Source organism: Antechinus flavipes, chromosome 3 (genome assembly GCF_016432865.1).
Source record: "Antechinus flavipes isolate AdamAnt ecotype Samford, QLD, Australia chromosome 3, AdamAnt_v2, whole genome shotgun sequence".
Classification (NCBI taxonomy): Eukaryota; Metazoa; Chordata; class Mammalia; order Dasyuromorphia; family Dasyuridae; genus Antechinus; species Antechinus flavipes.
The window spans coordinates 258,638,262-258,651,732 of record NC_067400.1 but is presented as its reverse complement, the minus strand read 5'-3'; the positions used below and the strand labels follow the sequence as shown (position 1 = coordinate 258,651,732).

At 32.8% G+C, this 13,471-nt stretch overlaps 1 protein-coding gene across 1 annotated transcript in view; it reads right to left on the bottom strand.

Annotated features, from left to right (window-relative positions):
• The window catches only part of EFHC2 (EF-hand domain containing 2), a 220,451-nt gene that overhangs the window by 33,462 nt on the left and 173,518 nt on the right, over positions 1–13,471 (bottom strand). The window contains exons 12-13 of the mRNA XM_051984989.1: positions 5,414–5,611; positions 4,107–4,199 (exon numbers count right to left, since the gene is read on the bottom strand). Of these exons, the coding sequence (XP_051840949.1) occupies positions 4,107–4,199; positions 5,414–5,611 (291 nt within the window). The remainder of the gene's footprint in view (positions 1–4,106; positions 4,200–5,413; positions 5,612–13,471) is intronic.

Below are 13,471 nucleotides of genomic sequence, written 5' to 3'. Positions count from 1 at the left end.
CTTCTGGCTAAATTGAGAAAAAGTCAATATGATAATATCTATCATTATGAGTGGATCTGGATCCATAGAGTACCTGAAGTCTGAGGTAGCTATCCTTGGGACCTATTTTGAGGAGGAAGGGTACCATGGATGCTTGAAAAAGCATTTATTGAACTTATACTACATTATGCAAATATAAAAATGAAATATGTCCCTGCCTTAAAGGAGGTTACCTTTTAGTAGAAACCAAAATAAAAGTTTTGTTTTATGTGTAGGGGTGGAGGATTAGGTTTGGGGTGGCTGGACAGAATTATATTCTGGCTGGCAAGCAGTGAAGGGACTGATAACCTAGCTCCAAAAAGAGAGCCCTGCAACCAGTCTGATTTCTTTAATTAAGGGAATGGCCCAGGATACATGATTCAAAGAATGAAGATAGCATGCACATAAACTTAGAATTACTTTTCTAAATGTGTTTTGGCCTCTTTTGGCACACTTAACTAATAATGTGGGGTACACACTGAACCATCCAGTAAAATGCATGAAGCTTAACTACAAATGAAGAGTGGAGATTGTGAACCATGGCCATTGAATCATAGAATGACAGAATTGGAAAGAAATCTATTCCAGCCCCTCTCCCTGTAAAGCCTGAATAGCTAAGCACAGAAACTAAGGATTGCCAAGATGCATTATCAAAATTGCCAAGTTAAATTTGGTTACATAAAAGGCTCTGTTCTCAAAATACCCCAAAGCAAGGAGCTACAGAGTTCTGAATCTTAACAACTTTCCACACAAATTTCAATGGCAAAGTAGACCAAAACCACCAAATAAGGAACGCAGAGAGAATAAAATACTACACTGGTTCAAATATAAGATGTGATTTGAGTTGTTGTTGTTTCTTTTAGCAAGAAAATAATAAAATAGTGTTCATCTTCTATTTGTGATCATGGTATATAGGGGAGATGTAAGAGTTTTGAGAACCTAAGGCACTTGAGAGTTTTCAAAGCTTCCTCTGTGATGATGACTGCTCATTTCCATAGCAACAGCTCCCAATATACCTTGTGTCGTGCTGTTGTGAGATACCTCCCAAGAGGGAAGAGGAGCAAGAAAGAGCTTTGAGAGGAGGCAGGTGGTAAGGTTTGAGAGAGCTTGGAGTAACCATGTTAAATCTAGTTAAAGTCATATTAACGTTTCCATTATGGAATGCTTTGATCTAGAGGAGTCATTTCCTTTTACAAAGCAAGCTCTGCTGATAGAACTCACCTAGTTAGAAAAACACGGGCTGGGAGGAGGTTGCTAGGGGAACAGTGGTATCTAAAGGGTGAGTAACCAAAGTGCTTGCCTTAGAAAAGCAAAATGGTAAAGAAAAGAGATTGTTCAGTGGATTGTCTGTTTCCACAAGTTACTTAACACAGTGCTTGACACCTGGTAGTCACTTAATAAGTACTGGCTGTTGAACTACAGACTAGAAATTCAAGGAGAGCTTGCGATTTTTTTTTGTTTGTTATAATAGTAGAGTGTTCTTCATCCTCAATATTTGTTTTTTCCTACTACAGGATATACATTTTCATATTTTCAAAAATTTCTCTTTGAAAAATAAGGTTTCTTCTATTTGGGCCAATATTTTTAACAATCAAATGCTTTAACTGACTTTATCACTGACAATGTTCATTAAATTAAATATCCTTTAGTGCTCAGTGAAGGAAAGAGCTAATGAACTAATAGTTTATCCTTAAGACTTCCTCTGATGGTGTCCATATGTCAGGAAGCAGAAGGGAAGCAGTAATAGTGGTACCTACAAAGAGCATTAGTCTAAAAAGTTGAGCCTTGGCAATCAAGATTTGAAAAACAAAAAGGAAAGAAGGATATGTACCATCATCTAGTTTGGTGATTGGTTCAAGCATTTGTAAATTATCCTGGAGTTCTGACATAATGTCAATATAAGTTTTATTCTTGTAACTGATATAGAATTACTACCATCCCAGAGATCACTTGGAAAGTGCATAGTGAAATGAATTTGTTTATCAAGGGAAGTGACCTTATTCTAAGGGGATGATAGGAAGTAACCAGGAATAAAAACTTATATGGCCTTATTCCATCTTAGCTTATAGTAACAAATGTCTAAGAGATGAATCTTACTATATTGAGAAAGAACTTAAATCAAATTGTAGGAAATTTAAATATCTAAATACAAAGTCAAGAAAAATATGTGAGTAGCAATCACATGGAGAAAGTTCTACCACATCAAGACATTTTTATTTGATTTATGTTTCACTTCCTCTTCTCAATTTATGTAGCATTTCTGTGCAGCTGTTAAGCAACTGCCCCTGCTTTATCTTGGGAGGTGTCTAACATTGCCTCCAGGTTATAATTGGTACTGAATAAATTCTCATCTAACTCCATACATGTGACTTTTATTAAAAACCACATACTTAGAAAGGGATTCAAAATATGAAGGATTCCTTAAGAATGGCCTGAAAATTCCAACTTTGGCCAGAAAGTTTGTAAGGTGCTATGAAGACTTTAGGGACAATAAGAATTAACTATATAAATTCAAGACATGGGCTGATTGTTCCATTAGGAGTTGAGAGTCTTTCAAAGGAATAAAAGAATCTGCTCAGATGATAGAATCCATCAGGCATGTGACCCCATGTCATGGCAGCTCTCTAAGAAAGTAATATCTTTCAAATCCAGCTAATCTGTATTTTATCCTGACAAGAAAATCAGGCGATTGATCCACACTAACAAAAGATGTTTACAAGTACATAATTTAGCCATTGTGGAGCTAGCCACCTACAACCAAAACAGACATTATCTAAGTTCTAGTGACTTGCCCCAATTTCATAAAATTCTTTCTGCCTTAAGGCAAAGGAAGAAAGAAAATCATGTTGAGACAATGATGACTTATTATTCTAATGATAATTCACACTTATATAAAACCCTTAGAATTTACATAGCACTTTTCTCAAACATAAGTTTAAGAAATATTCAGTATTCCTAGAGATACTAACTGGATGAAGATATTTGGGGATGTTTAGCCTGGGGAAGAGAGAAGACTTGGGAGGGAGAGAATTTCTGTTTCTGAGTTTTAAAAAAGTGTCACATGTAAGAAGAATTAGATTGGTATTGCTTGATATTTAGAAGGAAGAACTAGGTTTTAGGCATGTTTTAGTAAATTTTTTTTTTTAATTCCAGTACAGATTACACTTAGCATGGGAATTTAATTATCTGTTGAGAATTAAATGTAAAATAGTTTAGTTATGACAAAGGGAAAGAGTCCTACAATTGTCAGTTACAATATTGACTTTATTAGACTAGGACCACTTTTAATCAAAAAATGATTTTTTTTGTATGTATATAAAATTAGACAAAGTGGTTTCAGCTATGTGTGTAAATAAACATGTATATGATAGTCAAAGTAAACATTTTGCATCCCTTTCTAATCTTTTATTTAATTTATAAACACTTAAAATTATATTGCAATTCTGAATTTCTCTTAAATAAAAGCTTTTTTGGAGAAAAAGAGAAGAGAGAAGAGACAGTTGAGCTTTGGGCACTATAGATTATAACTTGTCTTTTAGCAAAAAGTACATGGTACATTCCCCTTCGGGAAGGGAAATGAGAGGAGAAAGAATGAATTTAATGGTCTCTGGGGTTCTTTCTAGCTCTAGAGCTATGATCATATATGATCTTATTGTCCTATTCAGTCTCTTTGGTTTTTATTCATCCTGATCTGTGTGCTATACCACTCTCTATATTCTGTATTTTGTTCAATTTGTCTTATGATTAATTTAAGCTATTCTTTGCAGTTTTAGGTTTAGTATTCCTAGTTCCTTTTTTATCCCCTTGCTTATTCTGTCTATATCTCCTGTGGATTAGTTTCTCACAAAAACCCTAAAATAAGCCAAACCTCACCTTCTGTCCCATGTCAGTGGGTCCAACTTTTCCACTGAATATTCAGATGGATATGTACCATCATGAAGTCAAAATATTATCTAAGTATAATTGCACAGAATCACAGATATTTAAAGATACATTGATTAATGTTACTTTAAAAAGAACTTATACAACTGCAAATATGCTTTTGGAATATATATTTAAAAATATATATCATTTGATTTATCACTTACTTGGATAGTAATGCTCTCAGAAGATCATCTGGCAGAGGCATCCTAAAAGATTTGCAGAGAATCCTGATAGCTGGACTAGGCAATAATCCAGTTCTGCAGCAAACAGAAATAAAATGGAAAATGTATCTTTGTTTTATTTTTGTAACAACTAAATAATAAAAATGATAAAATATGCATATGTCCTAAAATAAGCTTTTTGAAGTAGTCTTACAAAAACTGGAATTAGGAATTAATAAAGTGAAAAATAATCATATTGCATTTCAACAAATGTTTCCACTAAAAAATAGCTGAATTCTAAACTCATGGTGGTTTTTCCTTCCGTGTTTGGCATTCTTTGTTATTAGCAGGACAGATTACTAAAGTTGCAAACACAACTCTGTAATCTTCCCTCTTAAACAGTCAAGTAGATATATGATGTATATGAAACTATTTAAAAATCTGACAATCAGTTAAGCACATAAAAATATAGCACAAAATGACCCAAAGTTTTTTTTCCTAGCATTTTCTTTGGATCCGACCCCACAAAATCAGGGAACTACAATTGGGCCTTTAATGCTCATCAGATTTTTTTCAGAGGGCTTAGCCAATGAAACTGATCAATTTCTATTAAAATGACAAGTAGTAGAAAAGACCATAGACCACTCTATGCCTTTTTTGCCAGCAAATGGCAAAAGTGAAGCCAATGAGGAATTAAAAAAAAAAAAAAACCTTTATTGGTTAACTAATAATCTGAGATAGAAGATAATAAAAAAAAAAAATTTTCAAATTTTGTAAAGAAAAAGTTAATTTTATTTTATTTACCTCAAAGTTTTTTAATATTCTTAGATGACTTGAATACAACATTTCTTAGGAATTGAATTATACTAAAATTTTATTAAATTCAAATTCAGAAACATAAACTCTTGATTTGGCCTTGATTTGGCTAAGTGTTATTTTTATGATAGAGGTCAAAATAGCTGGTCATTATAGCATAAAATAATATTAAAGGTGGCAAATATCATGCTGCTTAATCTTGCTGAAGTCTTAGCTCACTAATTAATTTTAAGAGTGTTAGCAGTGGATAATGAGAAAATTCAAGGATAAAAGCAAGTTTCCCTTGAAGTCAAAGTATTTTATTGGCAATCACAAAATCACGAATCTGATGAAAGAATAAAACTCTTAATAAAAATATCTTTGTGATCGGTTTAAGCGACACTTTGCAGATTGGGGCTTTGTATTCTTTGTTAAAAATGTAAAAAATATTTTTCATTCTGGTTTAGAAAAACTTAAAATATCTATTAAAATGGATAAACTATCCAATGACTTACTTGGCCTGATCCTTGTATGTACACATATCAGTCACTTTGTCAAAAATCTCAAAGTTATATTTTTTCAACTGTTCTTGGGCCAGTGCAATAAGGAAAGTCATATCAGAATCAGAATCTTCTCTCACACTGTAGTAGCGTGCAACTGTCATAATCTCATGCTCTGTGAGTCTGTCATTTGTTATATTCAACATTACTTCTCTGTAAAGAAAATTGCAAATATATTCAGGGAAAAAAAATTTTAAAAACCACTACTTTTACCTACTATTTGTTTTTCATCAGATGTTTGACTTCATTTCTTAGAGACAACAAAGCTCCGGATTTTGGAGTATTGGAAGTCCTTGAAATGGTCAGAAAATTAAACAAACTTAAGTTTTGTTAAAATTTAACAAATCATGTACAAACAGAACTAATACAAACAAGATTAGAAGGGAAGCAACAAACTGGGAAAATATCTTCACAGTTAAAGGTTCTGATAAAGGCCTCATTTCCAAAACATATAGAGAACTGACTCTAATTTATAAGAAACCATGCCATTCTCCAATTGATAAATGGTCAAAGGATATGAACAGACAATTTTCAGATGATGAATTGAAACTATTTCCACTCATATGAAAGAGTGTTCCAAATCACTATTGATCAGAGAAATGCAAATTAAGACAACTCTGAGATACCACTACACACCTGTCAGATTGGCTAAGATGACAGGAAAAAATAATGATGAATGTTGGAAGGGATGTGGGAAAACTGGGACACTGATGCATTGTTGGTGGAGTTGTGAACGAATCCAACCATTCTGGAGAGCAATATCAAAATGTGCATACCCTTTGATCCAGCAGTGTATCTACTGGGCTTATACCCCAAAGAGATACTAAAGAAGGGAAAGGGACCTGTATGTGCCAAAATGTTTGTAGCAGCCCTATTTGTAGTGGCTAGAAACTGGAAAATGAATGGATACCCATCAATTGGAGAGTGGCTGGGTAAATTGTGGTATATGAATGTTATGGAATATTACTGTTCTATAAGAAATGACCAGAAGGATGAATACAGAGAGGCTTGGAGAGACTTACATGAACGGATGCTAAGTGAAATGAGCAGAACCAGGAGATCATTATACACTTCAACAACGATATTGTGTGAGAATGTATTCTGATGGAAGTGGATTTCTTTGACAAAGAGACCTAACTGAGTTTCAATTGATAAATGATGGACAGAAGCAACTACACCAAAGAAAGAACACTGGGAAACGAATGTGAACTATTTGCATTTTTGTTTTTCTTCCGGGTTATTTTTACCTTCTGAATCCAATTCTCCCTGTGCAAGAAGAGAACTGTTAGGTTCTGCAAACATATATTGTATCTAGGATATACTGCAACATATCTAACATATATAGGACTGCTTGCCATCTAGGGGAGGGGGTGGAGGGAGGGAGGGGAAAAATCGAAACAGAACTGAGTACAAGGGATAATGTTGTAAAAAATTACCCTGGCATGGATTCTGTCAATATAAAGTTATTATTAAATAAAATAAAATTTTAAAAAAATTAACAAATCATTTGATGATTACAAAGCCAAGGACAGAAACCTGGGGATACTTCACTAGATTTCACTTTATATCAATCCATTAACAACTACTCTTTGGATCTAGTTATTTAACTATTTAAAAATTAATTGGGTGTTTAATTCTTTATATCCATTTTGTCCACAAAGTGAAAGAGATTCTGTCAAATAATTTGTTAAAGTTTATTATGTCTGTAGCATTTCTCATCTACTAGTTTTTTCCAAAAACAAAACAAAACAAACAAAAACAAAGTTACTCGGTTAGTTTGGTGACTTGTTCTTAATTGAAAAAATAATAAAGCATGGTGGTTTTGTAATGGATGCTTGTCTTTTTAAATAGTCACAAACCACCTCTTTTATATAGGTTATAGAATAAAAGTCAAGGTCACCAAGTTTTAGTATTAATAATAATAATAATATTTAACAACTACATAGCTCTCACAATGTTTCATGTACTATGCTAAGCATTTTATACAATTATCAATTCATTTGATCTTTGCAACAGCTCTAAAAGAGGTAAGTATTATTATGATCTCCATTTTATGCATAAGTAAACCAAGTCAAAAAGAGGTTATGATTCACTTTCTGACCATTTCAGAAAATTGTAATGTATACTCTTTACCTATCCTATACTCTTAATAGTTTAAAGAAGCACTGGTTCAAAAATTACATTAATCATTTCCTTTAATAATCTAGAGTGCAGTTCATTTGGGTCTCATGATTCAAATTCACTGAAAATAAAAAAGTGTTTTCTTATAACATCCTTACTAATCTTCAATTTTAACCCTCTTTAAAAGCATTTCTACCATTCCCAATCTAAAAATTGAGAAGAAAAAAACAAAGTAAGAGTTGAGGAATATCCAAGGCCATGCCAATAAACTTTGAATAGAAAACACCATCTGCATTCAAAAAAAAAAAAAAAAAAAAAAGAACTATGGAGATTGAGTATAAATCAACATGCTGTATTCACTTCTTTTTTGTTTTTTTTTCCTCTTCCATGTTTTTTTTTCCCTTTTGTTCTGATTTTTCTCTCCCAACATGATTCATAAAGCAATGTGTATTTTAAAATTTTTAATTTAATTTTTTTAAAAAGAATTAATGAATAGAGATGTTTTTCATCATCCAAGACATGGTCCTATCCTTTCTTTTCTTAGGGTAGGGATTGACTAAATCAACCAATCACTCCACTGAACTTAAAGAAACTTTATTAATCAAGAAGAGAACGTTTCAATGGAATCAAAGGTACTAAACAAATTACAAAAAGAACTTGATAGGCATAAAAAAAGTAGAAGTCAAAGAAATTTCCAGAAAATATGTGGATAATCAAGTTTTCTGTCATCAAAACATCAGAATTTAATGCTAAGTTTCTTATCTAATTCCTCTTTCTATTCAAGTTGTCTAAAGTATATGGAAAATTTTTCTTACCTTTATTATATGTCTTTCTTTATTATTAAACATAGATTATAATTTGGCTTTTTCTTGGTACTAAAAGTTATATTTATGGATATCAATTATTATATATGCATGGGTAGTTAGAGGATAGTTAGCATGGATGAAGTGCTGGACCTGTAGTCAGAAGACTTGAGTTCAGCTCAGACTCAAACACTTAATACTTGTGTGACCCTTGGCAAATCACTTAATTCATTATTTTAATCCACTGGAGAAGGAAATGGCTGTCCACTGCATTACAACAGAAGGATAGGACTCATTAATTGAACAACGAGCAGTATTTTTGGATATTGTTGAGGGGTAAAGAAGTTATCCTACATTGAATTACTCTAAAATGCTGGATAAAGAAAAAAGAAGAAGAGAGAAAGAGAGAAAGAGAGGAAGGAAGGAAGGAAGGAAGGAAGGAAGGAAGGAAACAAGGAAAGAAAGAAGGAAGAAAGGAAGGAAGGAAGGAAGGAGGAAAGAAGGAGGAAGGAAGGAGGAAGGAAGGAAGGAAGGAGGAAGGAAGGAAGGAAGGAAGGAAGGAAGGAAGGAAGGAAGAAAGGAAGGAAGGAAGGAAAGAAGGAAGGCAGGCAGACGACTTATCTTACCTTCTTACCAGCCTATGGGATCACTTCAGTCATTAATTGTCTTCTCCATTAAAATGTGAGTCCCTTGAATATAAAACAATGCCTTTCTTTCTATTGCCAGAATTTAGCACAGTGATTGACCAAGACCCAACACTGTATCCAGGGCTATCTCCTGTTGTCTTGATCTACATCTTGCCATTGGACCCAGATGATTCTGGAGGGGAAAATGAGGCAGGTGCTCCTGCCCAGCCCTCCCTCACTTAAATCCCAATTCACTTGCATGTCATAGCATCATCTCCCTTATGTCATGGTTCTCTTCAAGAATGAAAGATAAATTATACTTCAGCATACTTAACATGTATTGGTCAACCTGCCATCAGGAGGAGAGGATGGGGAGAAGGAGGGGAAAAATTGGAACAAAAAGTTTGGCAATTGTCAATGCTGTAAAATTACCCATGCATATAACTTGTAAATAAAAAGCTATAATAAGAATGAAGGATAAACATTAGTACTTGGAATTGAAAGTGCTTAATACTTGACTGACTAAAAAAACTTTCAAGATCCATTTCCATCCTATTCTTTATGCATTTTACCTACTATCCCAAATTAAGATTCTCTTGCCTATCTCCCCTCTTGAGCCCTCACTGGCTAATCACCATCTCACCTTTTCCTCTCTCTGTCCAGGAAGAATTCTTCAGTATTATCACGCCACCAAAAATACTGATTTGCTAATGAAAAGATAATACTTTTTTGCCCACAAAATGTTAATTCACTTTCCCCTAATTCTTTCCCTTATATGTTTTTCTCCTAAATTTTTTAACCAGGAATGTTCTTTTCCTTCTTATTCTATTTCAGACAATGCAAGATGTTTTTTTAAAAAAGAAAAGCAAAAAATAAAACTCAAAACAAAACAACTGCATCATCTCACATGGCTTTGTGTTACTCTGGCCACCAACATTTCATTTTGTAGGTTTTCATAACTATTTGAAAGTGTATAACTTTCTTTTTAAAAATTAAATTGAATGATTTTTTCATTTCTGGATTGTCTTAAAGTCATGATTTGAATTATTCTTATTTTGGAATATCCATTTCTTAGGCATAGTCTCAGTTTTGCAAAGTATGTGGTTTTAGGGTGCAAATCAGTGTTTGTTTTGTGAATATCCTATTGCAATTTTTTCTTCAATTTCTTGTAAGTAAAAAATAAACAGTCCTGTATTATCCTGTCTGATTGTCCTTGGAATAAGAAAGATTTTTCCCCTTGCTGCCTACAAAATTTAGTGTTTGATGTAGCACTGAAATCTAATTTTTGAAAGAGAATTAAGCTCCAGGTTTTTTCTTTTCTATTGGTTTTCTGTGCATTCTCTTGGTTTGTATTTTGCTCTCTGCTTCCAATGTATCTGAACAATTCTCTTGTATAATTTCCTGCATTGTGGCTTTAGTTTCACCATTTTTTTCTGATTCATCTTCCTCAGATTATTATCTTACCTTCCTCCTGTCTTTGAGCCCTCAAAGTAGTGCAGACAAAAGCTCACTGGCTCTAGAATCTAAAAGACTTTCAGTCCAAATCATGTATTTGATATTCACTGCTCATATGGCCCTTAATGGGATACTTGACTTCCATATCTTCCTTTGTAAAATAAAGGGAATAGAATACATGGTTTCTGAAGTTGTTTTTATTTCTAGTTCTATGATCTGTATGATTTTACAGAGGTCTCAGCTATTCTTCCAATTTTATTATCTTTTGATTCTGTTCAATGAATTTTACTTCTGCATCTATATTTTTGCATTACAATTCTTTTAGAGAAGCAACTTTTTTGGACTGTATCTCTTGTTTTGTTCTAAATTCTGTTCTCTATTGTTTTGTTCTTATTCCTTTAATATTTTTGCTTTTTATTGCTTTTATTGTTCTGAAATCTTTGGAGATTTTTGCAGTTTGCACCACTGTAATTTCAGGGAGGTTGAAGAATTTTTAATAATATTTTTACCTAAAGAGATATTAATTCAATTTATTTTGTTCCTTTGTCATTCATTGAGGAATGCTTTTTCATTTCTCCTCCTCAATTAGTCGGAGTTCATCCCTCTTTGTCAGTAAACTTATTGCTCTGTCAATGTTGTCTTTCCTATAGACAGACTTCTTATAGCCAAATCCCTTCTATTACACATGCCGATCTTTTGGGTCCTCCCAAGCAGTTGTTATCTGGTCTGTGTTCTCTCATATGATTAGCATTATATCAGTAGTATGGCCTCAAGCTATGAAAGTGACCTTGGGACACTGCCAAAGGTAGTCTTTGAGAGGTCCTTGTATTACTAAATGAATGAAAAGAGTATTTATTAAGCATTTAAAATATGTCACTTGTGTCAAATAGTAGAGAAATAAATAGAAAAAATGAGACAATTCCTGCTCTCAAGGTGTCTACATTCTTACTGGGAAAGACAACACATAGAACAAAGTTTAATTACAAAGCAAATGGCAAGACCTGAGAATGAGCAGGAAGAATGACCCAGAGGTTCTTTTCAAAGCCCATCCCCTCATAAATTTAAGAATACAAGAAAATATGGAATATTATTGTTCTATAAGAAAAGATCCACAGGATGATTTCAGAGAGGCCTAGAGAGACTTACACAAACTGATGTTAAGTGAAGTGAATAGAACCAAGAGAACATTGTACACAGCAACAAGATTATACAATGACCAATTCTGATGGATGTGGCTCTTTCCAACAATGAGATGATTGAGGCCACTTTCAATGATCTTGTGATGGAGAGAGCCATCTGCATCCAGAAGAATAATTATGGGACTGAATGTGGATCACACAACATAGCATTTTCACTTTTTTGTATGGGAGAGGAAAAAGTTCTAAGTCACCTCTTATTAAGCTTCTCTACTCAGAATTTTGCTGAGCATTCCTTTGTGTTTATTTTCCTTGCAAGTTGCAGCAAAAATGAATTTAGGTTTTTTGTAAGGAAAAACCTAAAAAGTGGAATAAACTATCTCAGGAAATATTGAATTCCCTCTTAAATAAATAAAAGATCTTAAATAAAAGTCTGCATCACCAATTGCTGGTGATATTATAAAAATGTGAGTTCTTTTCAACTCTTAAATAATATAGATCTGTATGCATCACTTATTCCATCCCTCTAAACTGATTTCATCTAAACTAATTATTTCCTTAAAATAATTTTTTACCAATTCAACTTGTGAGGTGGTATCTCAAATTTGCTTTAATTTTCATTACTCAGATGGTTAGTGAGGATAAACTGACATTTAAATTCTCTGTTCATATCTTTTTATATATCTTATTATATATTTTTCTTTCTTTTTTTCCTTTTTTTTTTCAGTGAGGCAATTGGGGTTAAATGATTTGCCCAGGGTTACACAGCTAGTTAAATGTTAAGTGTCTGAGGCTGAATTTGAACTTAGGTCCTCCTGACTTAGGGTCTTTTGACTCTGCCTGAGCCTCTCTTTTGTTTTTGAATTTTTCAATAGCAAATTATAAATGTTAATGTTAAATTTTTGATCTATCATATTTTCCACAAATATTATATTTCTCTCTTCTTTGTTTTATTGTTATAATTATATATAATTTATATCTTTGTGTTTATAAATATATATTTTTAGTTTCTTTTTTCAATCATAATTTTTTGCTGTTTAAAATCTCAACAATCAAGGACCCTTAGAAATAATCTAATACAATTCTACCCATATAAGAATTTCTTTTGTGACAAAGTGGTCTTCTAGCTTTTCTTTAAAGATTTTTCTAACGAGGGAGAACACACTATCTTTTATGATGGGTGCATTTGATTTCTAGGGAGCTCTTATTATTTATATTAAGTCTCCTCCCTGTGGTTTGTTTTGTTCTCTGGCCAACCAAAACAAGCCCCCCTTTCTGACAGGTGATGGGACTATATGAATTCAAGATATATATACCACCATGTCCCAATTAGTTCAAATAAAGAATGCTCTGATGTAGTCTCATTATTCAAATTCTCACTGTATATTTACATTGAATTTGAATCAATTATTATATTTAATACAACTTTAATTTCAAATAATATGGATCTGAATACACACTCATTTCAGAGGATTCTCTATTGCACTAATGGAGACGTAGTTATAAAGTTTACTGTTATGTTTGTGCACCTTTTCCAAAATAGCTAAAAATTATAACTAAATTAAAATCAATTTGCTATCATTTAGGTTCTATAATTTTTCATTTAAATGTGAGCTGAAACTGAAATTTGTCTAAACTCTGGAGACATGCAATCAAAATCCCAATAAAAGGTACTCTTTGTTCTCCAGACATAATTACACACATATGAAATCTTTGAAATGTTTGCTAGTTTTGTTTGATGAGAAAGATAAATGGAATTTTTTAAAATGCCATGTGCTAGAATATACATTCAAAGTTAATGCCAAGACAGCAGGAAACTTCACATCTAAATCACTTTATTAGAAATAAATAGCAGATTTTTTTTTTTTGCCC